This window comes from Balaenoptera ricei, chromosome 2, assembly GCF_028023285.1.
Source record: "Balaenoptera ricei isolate mBalRic1 chromosome 2, mBalRic1.hap2, whole genome shotgun sequence".
In the NCBI taxonomy this organism is placed as follows: domain Eukaryota; kingdom Metazoa; phylum Chordata; class Mammalia; order Artiodactyla; family Balaenopteridae; genus Balaenoptera; species Balaenoptera ricei.
Genome location: NC_082640.1, coordinates 51,138,243 through 51,163,102, shown reverse-complemented (window position 1 = coordinate 51,163,102; position 24,860 = coordinate 51,138,243). Strand labels below are relative to the sequence as shown.

At 44.5% G+C, this 24,860-nt stretch overlaps 1 protein-coding gene across 8 annotated transcripts in view; it reads left to right on the top strand.

Annotated features, from left to right (window-relative positions):
- ADAMTS17 (ADAM metallopeptidase with thrombospondin type 1 motif 17) overlaps window positions 1-24,860 on the top strand; it is a 359,201-nt gene that overhangs the window by 203,337 nt on the left and 131,004 nt on the right. For 7 of the 8 annotated variants that reach the window (XM_059912610.1, XM_059912612.1, XM_059912611.1 and 4 more), the window contains exons 11-12: window positions 10,446-10,550; window positions 11,592-11,737. In XM_059912610.1, coding sequence (XP_059768593.1) covers window positions 10,446-10,550; window positions 11,592-11,737 — 251 coding nt within the window. The remainder of the gene's footprint in view (window positions 1-10,445; window positions 10,551-11,591; window positions 11,738-24,860) is intronic. The other variant, XM_059912613.1, reaches the window with a different exon arrangement.

Sequence of the window (24,860 nt, the reverse complement as noted above, 5' to 3'; positions counted from 1 at the left end):
TTGCCAGATTCCTCTGGGGCGGGGCAGAGGGTGTGTGTGCAAAATTGTCCCCAATTGAAAGCCATTAATGTATAAGGTAAATACCTAGAAGTGGGTTAAAGTTCATTTTTGCACATATATATTTTTTTGTAGTTTTATTCACCTGTAGCACAATGTGAAATACACAGAAAAGTGCTCAAATCATAAATGTACAGTCACATTCATTTTTCACAAACTGAACACACCAGCATAACTAGCATGAAGAAGTACAGCGTTTCAACAATTCCAGCAGCCCCCCAAAGCCCCCTTCTGTTCACTAACCCTCAGCGATAATTACTATCTTACTTTCTGATCCCACAGATTAGTGTGCCTGTCTTTGAACTTTATGTGAAATCAGGTTCATGCCTCCACTGTTGATAGGTGTTGCCAGATTGACCTCCCACAAGAGCTTATCTGTTTACCATCCCACAAACACCACTTGGAAGTGCCCGATTCCCACACCTTCTTCCAGTCTATCTGAGCTGTGCCAATCTGAATATTCAAGAAATGAGCCTGTTGCAAGTTGAATGGCATTTCTCTTGTAATAAGTTTGAGCATTTCTTCATATATTAAAAATCCAGTTGTGTTCTCTTTTCTGTGAACTGTCTTCTTAAATCTTTTTTATATTGTATTATTGATTTTTTTTTAGTAAGTTGTTAGAAGTTTTAATTACTAAGGAAATTGGCTCTTTAGCTGAAATATGAGTTGCAAATGTTCTTTTTTTCCAGTTTATTTGTTTTTTATTTTGTTTATCATATTTTATGTCAGGCAGAAGTGTGCATGTGTGTGTGTGAGTGTAAAGTGAAATATATCAATCTCTTCTTAAGGCTTCTGGTTTTGTGCCATGTTTAGAAAGGTCTTTCCCGCTCCTAAACTGTAAATAAATTTAATTCTCATGGCTTCTTCTAGTACTTTTATGGTTTAATTTTTATGTTTAAATCCTTAATCCAGCAGTCATTTATTTTAGGGTAAGGTGTGAGGTAGGGGTCCAACCTCACTTTCCTTCCAGATGGCTACTCAGGTGGCTCCATACCATTTATTGAATAATTCATTTCTCCCCATAAACTTGAAATGCCATCTTTATAATATACATTTCTGTATGTCTTGTTTTTTTAATATATTTTTATATTTCTTTAATATTTCTGGATTTTCCAGTCTGTTCCACTAGTGTAATCATGTACCTCTTAATATTTACATACTGTGGCCTTATAAAATATTTTAATACACTAAACATATGCTTTTTCACAATTTTACTGGCTATTATTTCTTGTTTATTTTTCCATATGGTCTTTAGAATCTGATTGTTTAATTTTAAATTGCATTGGTATTTTAAATTCTGTTACATTAGTTTATAGGTTAACTTAGGGAAAAATATATAATTTTATACTTTAAGTCTTTCTACATAGTGTTCCTTTACATCCATTCAAGATGACTTCCCTCCCTGACTCAGGGGAATTTTAAAGTTTTTTTTTTTAATGTAGATCTTACAAGTTTCTTAATATATTTATTCCTATGGAATGTTTTTTTCCTATTTAATGGGTCTTTTATTCCATTATATCTTTGAAATTGGTTGTATTTTGTATTCATAAAGAGCTTTGATTACAGTATCTTAGTTTTATACTTACCCATCTTACTGAGTTATTTTAGAGATTATAACAGTTGAGTCATTTGGGTTTTCTAGTTATATAACTCCATATTAGCCCCTAATTCTTTCTCTCACCTAAAATAACACTAAGAGTTGTGATAATGGACACCCTTTTCTTCTTCCTGACTTTAATAAGAATGCTTCTGATGTTTCCCCATGAGATAGATATTTTATCAAGTTAAGGAAATATCCATTTATTTATATTTTATTTTGTTAATAGTTTTAATAAGAGATCGTGATTGAATTTTATTAAATGTCTTTTTAGCATCCATGGAGAGATCTGGATGATTATTATGGTTTATCCAGTCATTTTTTCCCCCCAAAGAGCCAACTCTTATATTTTTCTATGGTTTTTCTGTTTCCTAAATAATAAATTTCTCCTTTTATCTTTATTAATTTATTCTGTTTTCTTATAGATTTATATTGTCCACTTTCAAACTTCTTGAAATGGATGCTTATTTTCTTCTTGTTTATTAATATTAGTATTTGAGACTCTGAATACTCCTTAAAGCACTCCATTTGTCACGATATCTATGTTTTCACCTTTATTATTTTCTTCTTTATCTGCAACTTTGGTTATAACTTTCCCTTTGACCCAGGAGTTGCTTAAACTGAGATTCTATCACTTTTACTGCATTCTATGGATTCAAAGCAAGCCAGTTGTTTCATGCCAAGGGGAAGGTGTTACACAAGGGCATGAATATCAGGAGACAGGGATATTGAAGCCATATTAGAAGACTCTCTCCTACTACTAAGTCAGGGAACTCTTTATTCTACATGGTATATCTTCTACATCAGCTATTTTCTTCTCAAATGTTGCCTCTGTCCCATTCTTTCTATTCTCTTTTCCCAGGACTATGATTAGACACATCCGTCAGTATTTCTCACTCTGTCTATCATATCTCTTAACCCACTTTTTTATTTCCCTCCTCCTTTTCTCTCCATGCTGCATTCTGTATAATTTCTTCATATCTATTTCCTAGTCACTAAATCTCTCTTTCAGTGGTGCCAAAAACCATTGATTTTCTTCAACAATTATATATTTGATTTTTTAAAGTTCTTTCTAGGTTTTTTTTTCAAATTTGCCTGATCATATTCAATAGTATCTTGCTGCTAGCTTGTTTATGTGATCTCATCTTCTATTTTTTAAGACATTTTATAGAGTTATTGTATATTCAGTATCTGATAACTCTATTATCAAAACACTTTGAGAATTTAAATCTTTTGCTTGTTGTTTCTGCCATCTGTCACTCATGTTTCCATGCTTGATTGTGAGTTTACATTTTATTGATGATAACCATGAAATTCTGAGAGCCTGAGCGGTGGTTGCTTTTCTTCAGGGAGAATTTATATTTATCTCAATGAAAGCCAGGAGATGCCACCAATCCTTCTAGGACTGGTAAACACTCTTCCAGATTCCCTGGTTTAATCTGGGTGTCTCAGGTAGAGCTTGTGACCTTGCCGCCAGCCCAAAACTTATTCTCCCAACTCTAGTTTCAGGATCAGTGCCGGCCCTCAGGGAAATGCACCCCTTGTATGTGCTTACCACAGATTGGAATATGTTTGTAAGTAAGTATAAATATAGCCATGTGTGTATTTTGTATTTGCTTCCTTGAATAGTTCTTTTTACTTCTGACGAGCTCAGCAATAAGAATTGTGTTTTATTACAACACCTCACTATTTGTATAGTGGAGGAGCAGCCCAGCCTCCCTCAGGGTATCTATTCTGACATTTGCCGGAAGCAAAAGTGCCTCAGGCACACTTCTCTTTAGAGTTTCTACTGTTTCCTAATCCATGAACATGATGAAATGAATGCATTTCCACCTCCAAGCCCTTCCTTTCCATTCCCTCCACCACTCAATTTTATTCTTTTTCTTAGTGGTTAACATTTTACCTTTAAAAGTTCTTATATCTCAGTTATGTTTATCTGTTATGTTTTCTCCTCCCCCAGCTAGAAAAGATGACGAAATTGGGACAATCTCCTATTGCCCCCACCCCACTGCACCTTCTTTTCCAGCCTGTTCTTATCAATATTATTTCTGCCTCACCTGAGGTATATCATCTGCATTCTGTTCTCCAGCTTCAATCCTCCATTGTTTTTGTTGGATGCTTTGATCAGTGCTCACTTCCCATCCTTTTATCATGAGTTTTCCATCCATTTCTTTGTTGACAGAAGTTCATCCTTTAGTATTTTCTACAAAAGAGGATTTAACTCTTTATATGTTCAAAAATGTTTTTCTGTTACCTAAATACTTGAGCAACAGTTTAGTTGCTAGTAACTTCTTGGGTCACATTTTGTTTCCTTGTGTCTTTCTAAACATTACTCTACTGCCTTCTGGCAGTGAATGCTGCTGTAGAGAAATGTGCTTGTAGCCTAATATCTTTTCCCATCATCCGTGACCTGCTTTCTTTATTTTTTTTTTGGGGGGGAGGGTGGGCTGGCTGCCTAAAATATCTTTTTGCTTTATCTCTGAGATCCAGTAACTTTATTGGAACCTGCCTCTGTGTTCATCATTCTTTGCCTTTTTTCCTGGAACAGGGCTTTGCTTTTCAATCTGAGACTGAGATCTTCTTTCATTTCAGGATAGGTCTTGAATTTATATTCAAATACCTCTCCTGTTACATTACTTTAGTTCTCTTCTTTAGGAGTCCCATGCTTCTGACCCAGCTTGGGGTCCTTGACCTCCACAATCATCTACCTCCTCACTGGAAAAGTGGAAAAATAGAGAAAGTCCATCCTGCCTGTTTCCTACTTATGCTTATGTCAGCTCTCCTTTATGTGTCTTCCATATCTGTCATTTCCTCTTAATTGTTTTGAATTATTTGTTCATTTCTATTTTTATTGTATGCACTTTTTCTCAATCATCAACTCCATGTACCTCCCTGTGTGTTCAGTAGCGTGTCTTTTCTTCATGCTGCTTTCACTTTAGTTATCATTGGTCATCTGATTTTATTTTCTGTTAGATTTCTTGATCAAATTCTTATAGCTCATATTTTATCTCTTTTGACATGACTGTCTTTTCCCTTAGTTCTTGTGTATTTGCTTTTTGCAAATGCAAAAAAAAAGACACAATTACTGTGTTTTTAAAACATTAATAGTACTATGCTTGCACATTATTTTTAGCCATTCCATGATCATATTGTCTGATGAGTATTCTTCCCCTGCTTTCTCCCTCCTGTTTCTTCTCCCTATTTTATTTATAGTATCTTAGTATAGATCCTGTACTGCTTCTTTTCTACTATTGTTCACCTCTGAGTTATTCCTGGACCAGATATTTATAGGATGTTCACGTCAGGGAGAAGGAGGGCTGCTTCCAGGCTATTGGAAACTCTCCTTATGAGAGGACTGTGTGTGTGTGTGTGTGTCCCAACTTACAGGGACTGCTCACCATGCAGAGACTCTCTCCTGCTTTGAGGTATGACCTCCTGCACATATGGTTTATCCTTATATTTCCTTGTGAAGCTGTGATTTCCCTGCTTTTACCTTGAGATAAGTTGAGTCCAGATAACCTTACATCACCGTCTAAGCATTTATTTACTTATTTAATAGTTTTATTGAATTATAATATGCATACAGAAAAGTACACAAATACCTAAGTTTAGAGCTTGATTAGTTTTTATAAAGTGAATGCACCTGTGTAGGCACCACATGGGTCAAGAACCAGAATACGAACCTTGATAAGTAAACTCCCAGTCCTGTGTTTCTGACCCAGCTCAGGGCCCTTGGTGTCCACAAACATCTGCCTCCTCATTGGAAAAGTGGGAAATATACAAACAGCTCATGCAGCTCAATATCAAAAAAAACAAACAACACAATCAAAAGGGCAGAAGATCTAAATAGACATTTCGCCAAAGAAGACACACAGATGGCCAAAAAGCACATGAAAAGATGCTCAACATCACTATTATTATTAGAGAAATGCAAATCAAAATTACAATGAGTTATCACCTCACACTGGTCAGAATGGCCATCATTAAAAAATCTACAAGCAATAAATGCTGAAGAGGATGTGGAGAAAAGGGAACCCTCCTACACTGTTGGTGGGAATGTAAATTAGTATAACCATTATGGAGAACAGTCTGGAGGTTCCTTACAAAACTAAATATAGAACTACCATATGATCCAGCAATCCCACTCCCGGGCATATATCCGGAGAAAACCATAATTCGAAAAGATACATGCACCCCAATGTTCACTGCAGCACTGTTTACAATAGCCAAGGCATGCAAGCAACCTAAATGTCCATTGACGGAGGAATGGATAAAGAAGATATATATATACACACACAGCAGAATATTACTCAGCCATAAAAAGAACAAAATAGAGACTTCCCTGGTGGCGCAGTGGTTAAGAATCTACCTGTCAAGGCAGGGGACACGGGTTCGATCCCTGGTCTGGGAAGATCCCACATGCCGTGGAGCAAGTAAGCCTGTGTGCCACAACTACTGAAGCCCACGCGCCTAGAGCCCATGCTCTGCAACAAAGAGAAGCCACCGCAATGAGAAGCCCATGCACTGCAACAAAGAGTAGCCCCCACTCAACGCAACTAGAGAAAGCCCACGTGCAGCAACGAAGACCCAACGCAACCAAAAAAAAAAAAAAAAAGAACAAAATAATGCCATTTGCAGCAACATGGATGGGCCTAGAGATTGTCATACTGAATGAAGTCAGACAGAGAAAGCCAAATATCATATGATATGGCTTATGTGTAGAATCTAAAAAAAAAAAAAATGGTACAAGTGAACTTATTTACAAAACAGAAATACAGTCACAGGTGTAGAAAATAAACTTATGGTTACTGGGGGGAAAGGCGGGGGTGGATGAATTGGGAGATTGGGATTGACATATACACACTACTATATATAAAATAGGTAACTAATAAGGACCTACTGTATAGCACAGGGAACTCTACTCAGTACTCTGTAATGACCTATATGGGAAATGAATCTAAAAAAGAGTAGCTATATGTATATGTATAACTGATTCACTTTACTGTACACTAACACAACATTGTAAATCAACTACACTCCAATAAAAATTTTTTAAAAAAGAAAGAAAATACTGCACATTTTGGTTCTAATTTAACAATACACACTGAACTGGGGAAACCCAACGAATTTCACCTATGGTCGCTAATAAAGGCATGAGTCCAAGTATTGCCACTCTCTCTGCCTGCATCTTGCCTTGGCCTCCCTGAGTGAGCCCTTAAGACTTGCTACTAACTATTGCAGGACCTATGAGTAATAAACTCACCTACTTCAAAAAAAGAAAATGAAAAAAAAAAGTGGGAAAAAATAGAGAAAGCCCTGCCTCCCAGGGCTGTCATGAGCCTCAGGATGACAGATGTCAGAGCACTTTGTCATTTGTAAAGCGTGACGTGAATGCCAGCTATCCATCTAGAAGTCATCACAGTGACGAGCATTGGTGTTGTCCACCCATTTGTTCAGCTGTGAAAATGAATCACAGAAAGGCAGTTTACTTGGCTTGGGCGCACAGAGCAATGCTGGTGGCCAAGCTGAAGTCAGAGGCTACAGCTTTACAGTCACCTTTTATGCTTATCCTCATTGTCTGTTTTTAAACTGACTCCCAACACTATAGTTTTCTCTTACTCATTTTTGAACTTCATATAAATGGAGTCATATAGTATCCCATTGTTCTAATAGACCATAATTTACCTGTTCTGCTGTTGAAAGGTGCATGGGTTGTTTCCATCTTGGGAACTAATACAAATACTGTGGCTGTGAACATTCTTGACAATGTTTTTGGTGAACGTACACACACATTTCTGTTTGATACAAACCTAGGAGTGGAATTGCTGGTATTGCATGTCTTCAGCTTTAGTAAGTACTATCAAAGAGTTTTCCAAAGTTGTGGAACTAAGAATCTCATCATCAGTTTATGAGACACTTGGTATTCTCACATCCTTGCTGACACTTGGTATTCTCCATCTCTTTCATTCTAGCCATTTTGGTCGGTGTGAAGAGGTAGCTGGTTGGTTTTGTTTGTTTGTTTTTGTTTCTTAGCTCGTTGGTTTTAATTTGCTTTTCTCTGATGACTAATGAAACTGAGCATCTTTTCATGTTTTCTGGCCATCCTATATGTTTATATATCCTTTTATGTGAAATGTTTGTTCACATCTTTTGCCCGTTCTTCTATTGGGTCTTTTTCTTAATTGCTCAGTAGGAGTTTTAGGGTTTTATTTTATATATATTCTGGATACAAATCTTTGTTGGTTCTGTGCCTTACAAATCTCTCTCCCAATGCAAACATCTCTCAGTTTCTTACAGTTGTCTTTGATAAACAGAAGTCCTTCATTTTGGGACTTCCCTGGTGGTCCAGTGGTTAAGAATCTGCCTGCCAATGCAGGGGACACGGGTTAAATCCCTGGTCTGGGAAGATCCCACATACCGCGGGGCAACTAAGCCTGTGCATCACAACTACTGAGCCAGTGCTCTAGAGCCCACAAGCTGCAACTACTGAGCCCATGCACCGCAACTACTGAGCCCATGCACCACAACTACTGAAGCCCGCACACTCTGGCGCCTGCGTGCCAAAACTACAGAGCCCGCGTGCTGCAACTACTGAAGCCTGCGCACCTAGAGCCCGTGCTCTGCCACAAGAGAAGCCACCGCGATGAGAAGCCTGCGCACTGCAACAAAGTAGCCCCTGCTCGCCGCAACCAGAGAAAAGCCTGAGCGCAACAATGAAGACCCAGCGCAGCCAAAAAAAAAAAAAAAGTTCTTCATTTTAACATTTCCCTACTCCAGCTCATTTTAATATTTAATATTAAATAGTATAATTAATAGTATAATTAGTATAATAGTATAATAAATAGTATAATTCATCAATTTTTTTCCTTTATGGCTAGTACTTTCTTTGTTCTGTTTAAGAAATCTTTGCCTGACCTCATTCTCCTTTTCTTTGATGATTAGAAAAGTTACGAGAAAACACTGTCTATAAAGCTCACACACCACTGTCTTCCTCTCTCCTAAGGGGCAATTAGGTCTCCTAATCCTAAACACTCCTACCCCATAAATTCACCTCCTGGGCCCGCCTTGTCTCATGAATACATGTCCACACACTGACACCATGCTCTGGAAGAGCTCTTAGGTCAAAGTGCATGAAATCACACACTTAACAAGGTGCCGTTGGTCTTTATGGGGACCAGCTGGTGCTGTGCTCCAGCCACTAATCCTGTTACCACTCCATTGAGAGGCGGACAATAATGGGAATGTGGAGGCTTTTCTGAACCCAAATGTGCAAAATTCCACTCGACTCATCAATTTCTTTAGGGGCACAGAGCAGCTCTGACATACTTGAAAAATGAAAAAGGGCTGTGGGCTGTTCTGAGCTCATTGTCAAGCCTGCGGTTCTGCTTTCCCTCCCTTTGCGCCTTTGTTTCTGTCCCTTCAACATCTAAACATTTTCCAACTTTGGACAGCACAGTTGCGCGTCTCCTCTGCGCAGATGTTCGCGATTACTTGGAACAGCGGCCTCTGTACTGAGTCCTCATACCCTCGTGAGCCCCGCAGGGACTGCCCTGAGCTGTGTGTGGGGACCCTGCCTGAGGTGTACCCTCTGGTCCACGGCCGCGCCCTGGAGGATGGAGCCCTCAGGCACTGTCGCCATGATTGGGTCTGGCATCCCGGAAGTACTGTCTTTCAAAGAGCCTTAAGTACATCTGTTCTCAATTTTCAGACCACAAGGCAAGGATTTGGGTGCAAGGAGTTTATCTGGGAAGTGATCCCAGGAAGCACTGTGAGGGGGCAGGGAAATGAGGGGCGATCAAGCAAGGTGCACTGATGCGCGGACAACAGACCACCCCTGGGACCTTGCCAGATGTGTGGACCTTGCCTCAGAACCATTCCACCCAGGGACGGGTGTCCAGCTCCCAGCCATTGTGGTCAAGGTTGCTCCGTGGCCAGAGAACGGCTTCTAGCAGGCAGATCAGGGAAGCAGCAGGCCATGTGGGGGGACGGTGTCTGCCCTGAGTCCTGCAGGGGAGACCGAGGCAGATGGGGAGGACACCGGCCATGTCTGCTTCAGTTATTTTGATAAAGTGTCTCATTCTGAGTACTTTACCCATGTCCAAGTTTCCCATTAATACAATTGGGAAAATGGGAGTCTGTGTTTTTAAATGCTCTTTCCTGTTTTAGTAGAATTATTTTAATTGTATATTCGTGGATGGTAAGACATTCTCTAGGTGAAATACTGTAAGAAATCACAGGTGGCTCAGCGGAGCTAGCAAGCAGGTGACCTCGGGGAGGATTGAAGTTTGCCTCTTTAACCCCAGGGCAGCCCTGAGCCTACATCACCTGTTGGGTTCTCACTCCTGAGGCCGCATAGCAGCTGCACCAGCCTCAGCTCCAGAGCGAGCCCGCCCTGAGGAGGCTTGGTTGCTGAGGTTCTTTTCCCATGCGCTCTGTACGACCGGTAGGAATCTGCCTTGTACCTTCCTACATTGAATGTATCTGCTTGTTAAGGGCTCCCAGGCTCCAGCCGGCATCGGATGCCTCCTAGGCCCTCAGTAGCTAGTGCAGGAACTGCTGAGCTCAACCCCCAGGAGGTGAGCCCTCCTAGGAGTAAATGCATGGAATTTTGTTGAGCTAAATGAACTAGTTGAAATGATGCATCTATTTTTTTTGATATCCAGATACATGACCCTCCTTCTTCTCCTCATGTTTCAAATCCCAAATCCAAACCGGTCAGGGGGCCCCACCTTCCGGCCCCATTGTGACCTGTGTGCAGAGTTCTCGGCAGTCACGTTCCTTCCCTTGTCAGCAGCATCTGATGTGCGCCGGACTGTGGTGCCTGGTGGAAGGAGATACATCCTGCAAGACCAAACTGGACCCTCCCCTGGATGGCACAGAGTGTGGGGCAGACAAGGTAACCCAGCTTCTCACTGCCCCCAGCAGGCAACCCCATATCCCCTGCACATTGGCACCTCTTCTGAAAGGTGGTCCGCACTGCACTCAGGAGCCCCTGAAGCACCCCCGGGCCACCCCAGAAATGCCATGGAGCCCACTTAAGGCACAGAGGGATACGTTCAGCTCTCTGCTTTTTTTCTTATACAGGAATCATTTACTCAATATTTTTATTAAATTAACTCCTTTTGTCACATGAGTGAATTTACTTAAAACTTTTATATCAGTAGACCATAAATGGAAAAACAGGATCACTTGCCGTGCAGAAAAGGCTGTCCTAAGATTTTAATGAGAACAATACTAGCGGTTAAGAGCGCCAATCTTCAGCCTGATCTTCATTAACAAGAGAGACTGGCAAGTGTTAGGAGAGGTGTTCAGGACCAGCAGCCACAGCCCAAGGCTTTCTCTCTGGTCTTATTGTACGAACTGAAAGAGATGCTATGATCAGGACTGTTAAGTCACATCTCCTGCCCCAGGGTTTGTGCCACACACGTTGGGAAATTATTTTAGAGGATTGGCTTTCTCTTATCCTCAGAAAGAGCCAAGGTTCTCCCACGTGGCACCAGCTGTGTCATCTCCAAGCACCAATCCCAACCCTGAAGTTCAAAACTACAGAGCCAGGAAATACTGCCTTCCAGAAAGAGACTCGCATTAAACAGTTTGCAGAAGATAGGTTTCTCCATGAGAAAAGGTAGGTTTCTCCCATCCTTTAGAAGATAGGTTTAGAAGATAGGTTTCTCCCATCCTACTTCTGGGAATTTAGAGAACCTCCACTGAACACATTCACGTGGAAGTTTAGGGCAAAATCCAAACCCCAGAGCCATAGCGGTGTCAGGTTGGATATGGAAGGAATGTCACCAGAGTTAGCAAACTTACACACCCCAAAATAGTCTACTTTTGTGTAAATTACAAAAATTGGGTTTAGGAGGCGTGGTGTTTTCTCACGTGGAGGGGATCTCAGTTTTTAGTGAGTAAGCAGGTTTGCTGCCCTCCTGTGTTTCAGTGGTGCCGCGCTGGGGAGTGTGTGAACAAGACGCCCATCCCAGAGCACGTGGACGGGGACTGGAGCCTGTGGGGCACCTGGAGCATGTGCAGCCGCACGTGTGGCACGGGAGCCCGCTTCCGGCAGAGGAAATGCGACAATCCTCCGTAAGTCCCCCTGACCAGCCTTCTCCAGGGTGCCTGGATCGGGGTTTCCAAACTGCAGCTCGCATTGCCTTAGCAGAGCAGGGTCTGTCTCCCACTGTTGATTTGAGCTGAAGGAAAGTGAACTTGAACCGAAGGTCCAGGTTGCCGGGCATTGTGTGCGTCAAATGGCATCTCAGCTCAAACAGAACTCTCTCTGTAACAGACATGCAGTAAGTCCTGTGGGAAGCTGGCTACCCTCCCTTGCGTGGGCCCTGGTAGAACTGTTTCTCATCCAGCTGGAAGAGAATCCCTCCCGGCCTGCTTCCTGGCTGCCTTAGACAAGGGTTATCCCAGGGAAGCTGGCAGACCTTCGGAAAAGTGAGGCTGACCTTCAAATTGGCTATGAGCTAATCTGGGAGCAGCCTGGCTGTTGATAAGTTACAAAGCATTTGTGGGTTCCACTCTTTTGTATCCAAATATCTTTCACCTGTCCTGTTAGAACTGTTTGACAGAAAATAGTTTTTTAGTTTTGTTTCCTCATAGGCTTCCTTTTATTGACTATGATGACGCCATAATCCTTGTTCACCTCTACACGTTTGCTCCAAAAAACTCAGGGCTAGATCTTATGCTTAACTGTAATAATTCCTTTATCACAGGTTTATTTTTTCTCCTTTTCTCTTGAAATTTCCCATTTTTAATGTTTCTTTAAATAATCTGTTTTACATCTTGTGTGCCATCAGCTACATCACATTAATTTTTGAAAATGAGCAAGTTATAAATCATGACTAAAAGGAAATGGTTTATATCTACAATTAAATCGTATTGATGAATAATTAGCAAACCTCTCCTGTATTTAAAAATTCTAATGCCCAAGGTATATCCCAGACCAATTAAATCACAAACTCTGCAGGTGGGGCCCAGGAATCAGATGTGCCGAATCTCTCTGGTGACTCCAATGACCAGCCAAGGTTGAGAACCTCCAGATTAAAGGAAAACTTACGCTCACAGTTTAGTCAATGTCAAGAACACTGTATTTTCTGGTAGTGCTGTAAGCATTGGCATTATGTATTGTCTTATTAAAACTTTTCCCTCCAGAACCCAGCAGAGTGCCTGACAGATAGTAGGTAGGTATTTAATCTTTTAGAAGTGAATTCTTAATTAAAAGCATAGGTGGTATATTAGGATTTTCCAGAGAGGCAGAACCAGTAGCCATATACGTATGATTTATTATCAGCTCACATGGTTATGGAGGCTGAGAAGTTCCATGATCTGCCACCTGCAAGCTGAAGGCCCAGGTGTAATTCAGTCTGAGTCTGAAGGCCTGAGGACCAGGGGAGCCCGTGATGTAAATCCCAGTCCAAGGGCAGGAGAAGATGAGAGGAGACATCACAGCCCAAACAGTGAGGCCTCCTTCTGCCTTTTGTTCTAATCAGGCCCTCAGTGGATTGGGTGATGCCCACCCACACTGGGGAGGGCAACTGCTCCAGGAGTCCACCAATCCAAATGCTAATCTCATCTGGGAATACCCTCACAAACACCCCCAGGAAGAATTTTTAGTCTCGGCATCCCATGGCCAGTCAAGTTGGTACATAAAATTTGCCATCATAGGGGCTTCCCTGGTGGCGCAGTGGTTGAGAATCTGCCTGCCAATGCAGGGGACACGGGTTCGAGCCCTGGTCTGGGAAGATCCCACATGCCGTGGAGCAACTAGGCCCGTGAGCCACAGTTACTGAGCCCGCGCGTCTGGAGCCTGTGCTCTGCAGCAAGAGAGGCCGCGATAATGAGAGGCCCGCGCACCGCGATGAAGAGTGGCCCTTGCTCGCCGCAACTGGAGAAAGCCCTCGCGTAGAAACGAAGACCCAAGACAGCCATAAATAAATAAATAAATAAATAAATAAATAAATAAATAAATAAATAAAAGGAAAAAAAAAATTTGCCATCATAGATGGGTAGATGATTAGATGATTAGAAAACCTATTTAGCTAAGTGGTGAGAGGTTAATAGTGGCGTCAGTTTTTCCATTTCTCTGTGATGATGTTAAAATAGTTCCACCTCTCCCCCAAAGAAGAGAGCTCTGGGTTTGGAATCATGATATGGAGATTTGGGCCTGGTTTGGTTGGTTATTGGTCATGTGACCTCAAGGAAGACCCTTCCCTCTCTGGGCCTCAGCTTCCTCCATTACAGGGAGCTGGCATGGTATAGTAGGAAGAGCCAGGCTTCAAAGCCAGAACAGACAAGGCTTCAAATCCCAGGGCCACTTTTTATAGCAACAGGCAGCTGTTACCTTCCTATCCATCTAAAAATTGGAAAAATCCATGGGAATGCATGTAAAGTACATGATCTGTATTCACTACACGGCCCCTCTTGATATTAGCACCAGGAGAAGAACAGGAGCAAGACCACATGCCCTACCTCCTACCTCGCAGCACTGTTTTGAGGCTCAGAGGAGAAAGGATTTGTTAAGTGCAGAGCACAATTCGCAAAGGCTGTGGCTGTCATGGGTGCTCCATGTTTGTGGTTGGAGCTCAGGTGCTCTGGCCAAGGACTGCTCTCCTTTGGCACATTACGTACATCATCCCAGGTCAGGTGACACCCAGTAGGGGAATATCTGACCCTTTAAATACCTCTGGAAGGACTCTGTGTCCCAAGATGGTCAACAATAGGATTGTGTTTAGGTGAAGGCACCCTTGCAAGAATAAGATGTTATCAATGCTGAGCAAATGTGGTAGGCACAACTTTCATGGGACCTGATTTTGTGTTTTGTGAAGATGACGTCGGCTAAGGCGCACCCACCCCTACCCCCCCAGCCATGCTTCAGCTGTGCCCATTGTCCCCACCCCAGCTGCTTCCTCTGTTCTGGGCACAGGGGCATTTTGTGATGGGAGGCTCCTAAAGACCCCTGACTTCAGAGGGCTGAGTGAACATACCCCCCACCCTGGCCTGAACTGCCGTGGGATTTCCCGTGCTGTGTCCTCACCCCACCCCTCCAGGCCCATTGGCCCCATAAAGAGGCTGTTCTGGAAATCCCAAAGTTGTTTTAAAAACCTTCTTCCATTCCTCTACTTTATCAGGTGGCCCCCGACTGGCAGTCATGAACTTCATCTCTCCTTGTCCCTTTCCTACATCTTATCATTGAGGAATGGGGAATCTGTAGGACTACCACACGTAGACAGCTGAGGGGTTTTGTGGGTCTCAGCACATCAGGCGGTTGTGGGCTCTGACACATCCCCAGGAGGGAAGTCTTCCAGCAACACCCCATGGGGCAGGGCAACTGGAGAAGGACCCGATAGAGAACACCCTCCTCGGAGATGCCTCTCCAACATGGGGCCTTCAGTAAACCTGCACAGGGCCCTAACTCAGGGCCAGGGACCCTGCTCGGTGTATGCTTACGATAAGCAAAACCGGATAAAGTCCCCGCCCCCCTATAGGGGCATAGTCCCACCAACTGCCCTTGGTTTTCTCCTGGACACCTCAAACCTGACGGTTCCTAAGCTGCGATCTCTCCTCCCCCAAACTCCCCTCCCAGCCCATGTCCCCCTCAGTAAATAGCACCACCAGCTGTTGCATAGGTCGAGTTCAAAGCCCCTGAGTGCATGCATGTCCCCTTGTCCCCTCTCTTCCTCCTCCATGTCTGATAATGATAAGAACAGGGCACGCAGGGCCCTGTCCAGGTGCCAGGTTCCCTTCTAGACATTTGCACATAGTAAATCACCTAAATTTGTCGTAAGGGAGAGGTGTCTTTTTTGTCCCCTTTGCACATGTTAAAAACTGAATCATATGGAGGTTAGGTAACTTGCTGCAGGTCACACAGCTGGGCAACGGCGGGTCAGGTTTGGACCCAGCAGCGAGGCTCCAGTGTCCTTTTGGACGATCGGCATCAGCCTCCCTGCTTCCCACATGATCCCCCCGGCCCCCAGATTCATTCTCCACAGAAAGCCAGAGACATCCACTTACCAGTAAAGCCAATTATACCTCTTCCTGCTTCAGCCCTTTTGGTCACTCCCTGCTGCACTTAGAATGAAATCCATGCTCTTCACCATGGCCCCTGTATTAGTTTCCTGTGGCTGCCATAATAAATTACCAGCACTTGGTGTCTTTTTTTTTTTTTAATTTATTTTATTTTTTATTTATTTACTTTTGGCTGTGTTGTGTCTTCATTGCTGTGCGCAGGCTTTCTCTAGTTGCGGTGAGTGGGGGCTACCCTTCGTTGCGGTGCACTGGCTTCTCATTGTGGTGGCTTCTCTTGTTGCAGAGCACGGGCTCTAGGCTCATGGGCTTCAGTAGTTGTGGCACGCGGGCTGTAGAGAGCAGGCTCAGTGGTGTGGCGCACGGGCTTAGTTGCTCCGCGGCATGTGGGATCTTCCCAGACCAGGGATCGAACCTGTGTCCCCTGCACTGGCAGGCGGATTCTTAACCACTGCACCACCAGGGAAGTCCCTTGGTGTCTTAAAGCAATATAAATTTATCCTCTCACAGTTCTGGAAACCAGGAGTTTGAAGTCAAGGTGTCAGCAGGATTGATTCCTTCCTGAAACTCTGAAGGAGAATCCATTGCTCGCCTGTCCCCTTGCCCTTGGTGGCTGCCGGCCTTCTCTGCCCTATAGACTTACCACTCTAGCCTCTGCCCCTGCCTTCATGTGGACGTCTTCTCTGTGCTTCTCCTCACCACCTCTTCTCTTCTCAGGACACTGGCCATTGGGTTTAGGGGCCACCCTAATCCAGGATGATCTCATCTCATAATTATGAGATCCTGATGATATCTAGCAAGACCCTTTTCCCAGTTAAGGTCACATTTGCAGGTTCTGGGTGGGTTTGTCTTTGCAGGGGAAGTCACCACCCTATTCAACCTACTGCACCTCCTTTCTGTTGTCAGACACAACGCCCCAACCTCCGGACCTGGGTCGGTGCTCCTTTCCCTCTTCCCGGCTTCCTTTGCCCTCTTTGTGTCTTCTCTTCAGACAGGCCTCCTCCCCTGACCACCCTGCCTGAGGCGGGTGCCTGCTCTACACTCTCTCTCTGCACCCTTTCCTAATGTTACAGGTATTATAATGATTTATAATTACTCATATGCATCTGCTCACTTGTTTTCACTGTGTCCTCCCCCACTGACCTTTGAGCTGTTGGGCCCCATCCTCCTTCCATGCCCACAGCAGACCAGCCCTCTGTAATGTGTACTTGACCACCTGACCGTCTAGACACATGCTTGCTGAGAAAGAAGCGAACTTTCTGATCTTCCAGTGCTGCAAAACACACATCTAATATTGTCTTTCCTTAAAAAACCCAAAGGTTATTGTGAATTATTATGCCAAGGAGGTGGGTCACCAGGTAGGCCCCTTCCCTTGTACCATCTAGCCTCGCTGAGGCCCACAAGCTGTGAACAGCCAGGAATGGGGTCCAGGTGCCCCTGGGCATGAGGGCCATCTTCACCTGTGCCTTCCCTGCCCCAGTGAGGCTGTGCTCACAGCTAGAGGTGCTCAGAGCCATCTCAAGAGCAAGCTCCAAACATAATCTGGCTTTGTTTATTCCAAGTGAGAGAAACAATATGTTTTTGCTCCTATAATAGTTACGCCTTGGTAGTCGGTCCAGTCTTTTGCAATAACAGTGTAGCTCCATTTCCTGTTCTGAAGCAACAGGCTCTTTTCCCCCTGTAGTTTTCTACAAGGTTTCTCACCTTCATGGAACCACCCAGGTGAACGGGAGGAGAAGGGGCTGGCCTTAGGGAGCAGCTTTGCAGCAGTCCTGTTCCTTCCCAGGGAGATGCAGGAGCAGGGAGGGTTTGCTGAAGTCCAGGCAGTAGCTGTCAGCCTGCTTTTGCAGAGTGGCCTGAGGTGGTGATTGTTACAAAGCACAGCTGATGGAGGCCCCAAGCCAAGCTCTGACCAAAACAACGTCCTCTCCCGGCTCACTCCTTAAATCACCAGGCTCGCTGCCTTGAGATTTCCCAAGGATGTCCAAATCTCACTGCTATGTACATCTCCTACTTGGAACTCTCCCACCACCCTCTCCCCACCCCCTTCACATTATATTCCTGGCACCTTTCCCATCTCCTGCAGCTGGTTTATTCACTGTCCAAAATACTGGCAAAAGAGTCCCCCCATTTTTTTCTCTAGTCTTGGTCTTTACAGCTATTGGAATTTTTATTTCTTGCCAACTAACATCAAGGCTTTGAGGACCATCCGTGTTTTTAATCCAGCTTCCTAAGCTTGTCCTTTCCTGACATAATTTGTGTCGCTGTCGGTGGGAGTTTTTGCCAAAAGACTGCAAGGCAGAGAGTTCATCTCTAATGTGAATTCTGGTACCCCATCAGGAGGCTTGTGTTTGGGGGATGGCTGGGGATTAGGGTGGGGAGAAAAGGCTCCATTGATCTTGTGTGAAAAGCCAGCTCTGCACAGGAAGGATGGGGAGGTGAGTGGATCTTAGAAGCAGGAGTGCATTAGGGTCACCACACAGCGTCCACACCCTGAGCATCAGGAAGGAAAGCAGCCCACCTCCTCCTAAGACCTTGGGGAGTGAAGTTATGTTCCTGTAATGGCTTTTTGCTTCCACAGTGAAACCCCCATACGTGTGCTTTTAACGTATCTGGTACTCACAGGGATAGTTTTTAAAAATCACAATTTTCTGCACTTGAGCCTAAGTTCCATGTGTGTTACTTGGTACTTTTCAGAGGAGGCCTTAACACTAGGATGGCGGCTGCCCTGTGGGGGCATTAGTAGCCCTGCAGCACTTTGATCCCGCGGCTGTGCCCTGCTTGCTCCTCGGAGCTCTTGGTGCAGGAACAGGAGGCAGAACCACTGAAGTCACCCTGTCTCTGGGTGGTGAGCGGGTTTTAACCACTGTGGTGGCTTTATCTTCTGATCTACCTTCATTCAATAGAGCAGAGCAAAAAACCCAAAAGCGCTGCCGCTCAGCTGCCTCTTGCTCTTCGTTCCACCTGAATGCTGCCTGTCATCCAGGGAAAGGGCAGACCTGCTGTCTGTGATGCTGATCATCTGAGCAGACCTTCGTGCTTCCCTGCTCTGTGCTGGGTCTGCCTGGGGCCCTTGGGACCCACCTGGCAGGAGCCGGTGCTACCCCACAGGAGCTCAGAGGGACTCGGCTTTCTCTCCAAACTTTCTCTCTGCTTTCCGGGTTCTCCCCCAAGCCTCTCTACCTTATGCTTTTCCTTGTTTTAAAAACCTGTCTGATGGTGTAATGTGCGGAAAGGGCACCTGCCCTTGAGTATATGGCTCCCAGCACAGCACTGCTCATCACGGTGGAGCGCACGTGCTGGGCATGCATGCAGGTGCGTGTTGGCTCCTGATGCGTGTGTGACTGGGTGAGGGCCTGGTTTGCAGAGTGGCCATGCCATCCCCTTGCCCTGAGCAGCAGTAAACTTCCACCTGCCCCCAGCCTCCCCAGTGCTCGGTGCTGCATGTCTTTTCCACTCTGACCGTTCTGGTGGGTGTGTAGTGGTATCTCGGTGAGGTTGTCCTGTGCGTTTCTTTCATAAGCAGTGAGGCTGAGCATCTGATTGTGTCTGTAGTTGCCACTTGGATATTCTTTCCTGTGACCTGCCTGTTCCAGTCATTTGGGTTTATGTCTAAACTCCTACTGTTGCAAGAAGGGGGACCCCTTCCAGGGCCCAAGAGTGGGCTCTTGTCTAACACTTGGAAATGAATTGTCCGAGGAATCACACGTGTTGACAAAGCAAGAGACTTTATTGGGAAGGGGTGCCCAGGCGGAGAGCAGCAGGGTAAGAGAACCCAGGAGGACTGCTCTGCCACGTGGCTCTCAGTCTTGGGTTTTAGGGTGATGGGATTAGTTTCCGGGTTGTCTCTGGCCAATCATTCTGACTCAGGGTCTTTCCTGGTGGCACGCGCATTGCTCAACCAAGATGGATTCCAGCGAGAAGGATTCTGGGGGGTTGGCAGGACATATGGAATGGCATCTCCTCTCTCCTTTTGACCTTTCCCGAATTCTTCTGGATGGTGGTAGCTTGTTAGTTCTGCATCCCTTACCAGGACCTCGTGTTATAAGATAACTCATGCAGGTGGTTACTATGGTGCCTGACCGGCGTGGGTGGTTTCTGACAGTGGTTCCCCTAACTGTACTTTGTTCATATTAAGAAAGTCCTGATAGAGTACAAATAGAAATTGGGGATTGATATTGGAGAAGCATCCTGAAAATCCATCACACCCCCCATGCCTGTCTCAGTGGGTGAGGCTGGCATTCCTCACCTCACAGTAGCCAGTGAGTAGCCCCCATCCCTAACCTGCTCCTGCTGCAACCAGGAGCACTTGTGAGTCACACTTTCTTATCTCCACCACTTACTTCCCCACTGTGTGGTCATTTAATATATTGGAGCTTCGGTTTCCTCATCTGAAGGATGCAGTGAGGATCCCCCTTCTGATTCTTTGTGCCGACTTAATGAGGTAACGGTTATGGAGAGCAGGCAGAGTGTAAGCCCTCTGGGCATATTAGCATATGATCACTGTTAATGTGAAAGTGCCTCTGTTCTTACCTGTGTCCTCAAGGATGAGATTTCAATGTGCTGCCACCTCCCCTTGCATTTCCAAGGGTCTTCATGGAGCCTTGGAGCCCTTCCAGCCATTGTGGGAAAGGCTGAGCGTTGGTCACAGACCTACTTCTAGCTCTCAGAAACAGACGACTCTATTCTACCACAAATCCTATTATGGTAACCATCCTTCATTTTAGCCATGTCAAGCTTGGTTTCTGTTATTTTAGCCTTCCTAGGTGCTTTGTATTTTATCCACACTGTATAACTCAGGGTAAGTGAGAACCCCAGCCCTCTGCTCCTCAGATTTTGGGAGGGTGATCTCTCCTGCCTGTGTTTGCAGCCCCAACACAGCATCTCCTGAAGGCCCTCTGTCCATACAACTCAAGCTTGGTCCACTCACCTGGCGTGGGTTCCTTGGTAAAGCTGGCCCCTCCTCCAAGTCTTCCCCCAGAACTTTTGTTCATAAGCTACTTGTGGGCCTTCCCTTCAGACATGCCTTCCCCCTGCAAAGATTCTCTTCCGTCTTCTTTATGGCATGTATAGGGGGCCTCTTTCTGTGGTCTCAGCACCAGTGTATACCCAGGAGGCCCTCACTGGTATCACGGTAACACTCAGATGGCCTGTGTTGTTGACACCGTCTTAAAGAGTGAGTGGGCTGAGTGCAGGGTCCTGCCACAGATCAACATATTGAAACTGGGATGATTTGGGTAGAAAATCATGCTGCTTGTGGATTGCTTCTCCCTTTTTCCATGCTGTTCAAAATAGTGACCCAAAGGAAAACTGAAAAAACTCTTTTGGTCTTTTTTTTGAACAGGGAAAGTTTAATGTAAAAAAGCATTAGCTATAACAGGTGATTGTAGTATTGGGGAATTAGCTGCTAAGATGTAAAGAACTCTAGAGACACAGGAAGAACAGATATAGGAAGCAGCCCCTATCTTCAGGTCTGAGTCAGGACACCCAAGGAAGGAACAAATATGGATGAGGGTGCCCCCCTCACACACACACCCAGGGCTGAAATTCCTTGGACTTGTTGGAGAGGGTACAACCAGGGCCCACTAGATGAGGGAGACGTTTGCAGAGGTGCTGCACTGGTGGAAATCTCTGGAAAGTCACACTTAGTGGTGTCAGGGAAAACCATCCAAAGGAGAAACTAAATGTGAGACCAGGCTGAGAATTTTCCCAAAGTGTTGATGTGCTTAGAAGCTGCCCTCAGAACCTGCCTAGAGGGAGGTGGCATGCATCACAGGCCACCACAGGAGCCTACAGGGAGAAGTCACATATCAGAACCAGAGACAAAGCCTGTCCCTCCTCTAGGGTCTCTCTAGTAGCTGGTTCTGATAAAGCTTAGCATCATGGCTGCTTGACTGGAGAGCTTTAATTCTTCATATGGCTTCAAGTTACCATCTAGTGTCCTTTCATTTGAACTTGAAGCATTTCTTGTAGGGCAGGTCTGATGGTAAATAACTTCCTCAACTTTTGCTTATCTGGGAATATCTTAATTTCTCCCTCACTTTTGAATGACAGTTTTGCTGGGTATAGAACTCTTAGTTGATACATTTTTTTTTTTTCTTTGAGAACTTTGAATGTATCAACCCACTGACTTCTGGCCTCCAGGGTTTCTGATTAGAAATCGGCTTATAATTTACTGAGGATCTCTTGTCTGTGATGTGTTGCTTCTCTCTTGCTGCTTTCAAGATTCTCTCTTTGTCCTTTGACAGTTTAATTATAGTGCATCTCAGTGAATTTATCCTATTTGAATTGTAGATTCATGTCTTTCTTCAAATTCGGGAAGTTTTAAGCCATTATTTCTTCAAATAATCTCTCTGCTCCTTTTTTCTCCTTCTGAGACTCCGATAATGTGTATCTTAGTCCCCTTACTTGTTTCCCACAGATCCCCTCTGCTTACTTTTCTTTATTCTTTTTTCTTTTCATTCCCCAGACTCAATATTTCAATTCATAGGACAAATTCATAGAACAAATGTATATTCCTGATTTTTGTTTCTGCCTGCTCAAATCTGCTTTTGAACTCAACTGGTAAATTTTTCATTTCAGTTATTGTACTTTGCAACTTCAGAGTTTTTTTTCCTTTTTATAATTTCTATCTCTTTATTGATATTCTCACTTTTTCATGTATCATTTTCCTGTCTTTGTCTATGTCTTCCTTTAGCACTTGGAGCATCTTAAAGACTGTTGTTTTATAGTCTTTGTCTAGTAAGCCCAACCTCTGGGCTTCCTTCAGTTTCTACCAGTGTATTTTGTCCCTTTGAATGGGCCATACTTTCCTGTTTTTTTATATGCCTTGTGATTGTTTTGTTGAAAACTGGACATTTGAATCTTACAATGTACCTCTGGAAATCAGCTTCTCCTCCTTCTTCACGCATTTACCGTTTCTTTGCTACTGAAAAATTTCTCTGTGCTGGGGATCAAACTGAAGAAGTGTAAGGTCTTCTCTGGCCTTTTCTGAGCCTTCATCTCTTCTTGGGCAAACCTAGTGGCTTTCTAAATTTTCCCATTTGTGCAGTTGCTTCTGAATAACCTAATCCTTAAATATCTGGCTCCCAAAAGGAGAAAAAGAATTTTTTTAAATGTATTGCTCACTGAAATTCTCTGGTAGGGGTTGCACCTGGTAGGGATTGCAGCAGTGGTGGCCAGCCCCTATGCCCGTACCTCAGAAATCAAAAGCAGCACTGAGCAATCAGAGCACAGAACTCTGATATTTGGAGGACAAGGTCTTTATTGTCCACCCTGGCTCCAGAAAGCCACACCAGGAATGTAGGCACAGCTACCTGCCATGGGGCTAGGACATGGTGTACAGATAGCCACTACCACACTCAAGATTGAAATTGACCAAAATTAGCCGCAGCTTACCAGCCAAGCTTTCTCCTGGACGCTGCAAGCTTTCGGATAGACTCCAGAGTTTCAAAATAGTTACTTCAGGCAGTTTCTGCCAATACAGTTTTGGTCCAGGTGGAGAGATTCTTGGTGCTTCCTACTCCACCATTTTCCCTGACATCCCTTTGTCTTTTGATCCTTTTAAGATAAATTCTGATAATATAGTTCAGTTCAGTCTAACTACTGTTTATTAAAGACCAGCCTGTGTAGGATTCTCTGCTTGAGGATGCAGAGGAATAAGAGGAAAACAGGAACTCAGCTGACTATTTCACAAGGTTGATGATAAGCAGCATAGCAGAGACCCAAGCAGGGTCAGGAGAGATTCCAGGTAGGAAAGAAAAATAGGCTGCAGGATGGAGGTATCCTTAAGGATGGGCAGAGAGTTAGGGATCGGAGAGTGGGGAAGATGGGGCAGTGAGCCAGATGAGGGCTGAAAGGAGACTTGCCTGTGGGAGAAGATTGGACGTGGAGAAGAAAGAGGATAAACAGAGTTCAGGAGGGAAGCATCCTGAGGCACATGTGGTATCGCATGGGCTGCCCCCTCCCAGGCCCACTTTCTGCTGTATCCAGGAGTTCTCTTATGTCACATCTAATCTCCTCTCCACCTACCTGCTGTGAGGCATAAAGGTAGTTGGTATATGAGGGTCAGTCAGACGTAAATCTGGAAAACTCAATTGATGGAGGAAATTAAAAAGGAAACTAAAACAAAGCTTGATGACAATTCAGGAAGTTAATTACATGACATGTGCAAATCTCAGTCCACACCCTAAGGTGTGTAGGAAACGTAGCTTCCTTTATTTTTTTAGCAACAACCTAATTTGTATTTTTGAACTCCATTCTAGTCCATGTTGGATTCCTGATCACTTCAGGAGTTTTTGCCCCATTTTCCCTGAGTCCGCGTCTAAGTTAGGTTGAGGATGCATCTGGTTATTGTGATGTCTGGTGTATTCATCTCCTAGGGCTGCCTTAACAACCCTCTAACTGGGTGGCATAAATAATAGATTTATTCTCCCAGTTCTGGAGGCTAGAAGTCCAAAATCAAGGTTTGGAAGGGTTGGCTCCTTCTGAGGGCTGTAAGGGAGAATCTGGTGGTTTACTGGCAATCTTTGGCATTCCTTAGAGTGTAGAATCATCACCCTGATCTCTGTCTTCATCTTCACATGGCGTTCTCCCTGGGGGTGTCTGTCTCCAGATTTCCCCTTTTTATAATAACACCATTCATACTGAATTAGGAGCTCACCCTACTGTAGTGGTCCTATTTCCAAGTAAGGTCACAGTCTGATGCTCTAGAGGTTAGGACTTCAGCATATGAATTTTAGAAAGGACATAATTCAACCCACAACTTCTTACCATAGAGCATCTCTGCCTCACCCATTTCTTCTCTGGTCCCAGCCATGGGATGTGCAACTCGCCTGTTGTAGAAAAGATGTCCCTCCTGCTGGTCCACATGGTTCATCAGGGCCAGCCCCTCTCTGTTCCTTCTGCACCATGGTTTGTGGCACAGAAATACATTCATCTACCCACACTTGGCACTTGGGCCTGGGGCTCCTGGGGAGGTGGTCTGAGGCTCCATCTATCTGAGCATGCCATGCAGTCGTTTCCCTGAGCTCTAGCTGCCTCCCTGGTACTATGGGCAGGCAAACGAACAAAGGATCCCTCTCTTCTCAGATGTCATAAGCCTTAGAGAGGTTTTGCTGTTCCCTAACTTTGAGATCAAAACTCAGAACCCTCTGTGGAACCACTAGCGTATGTAATC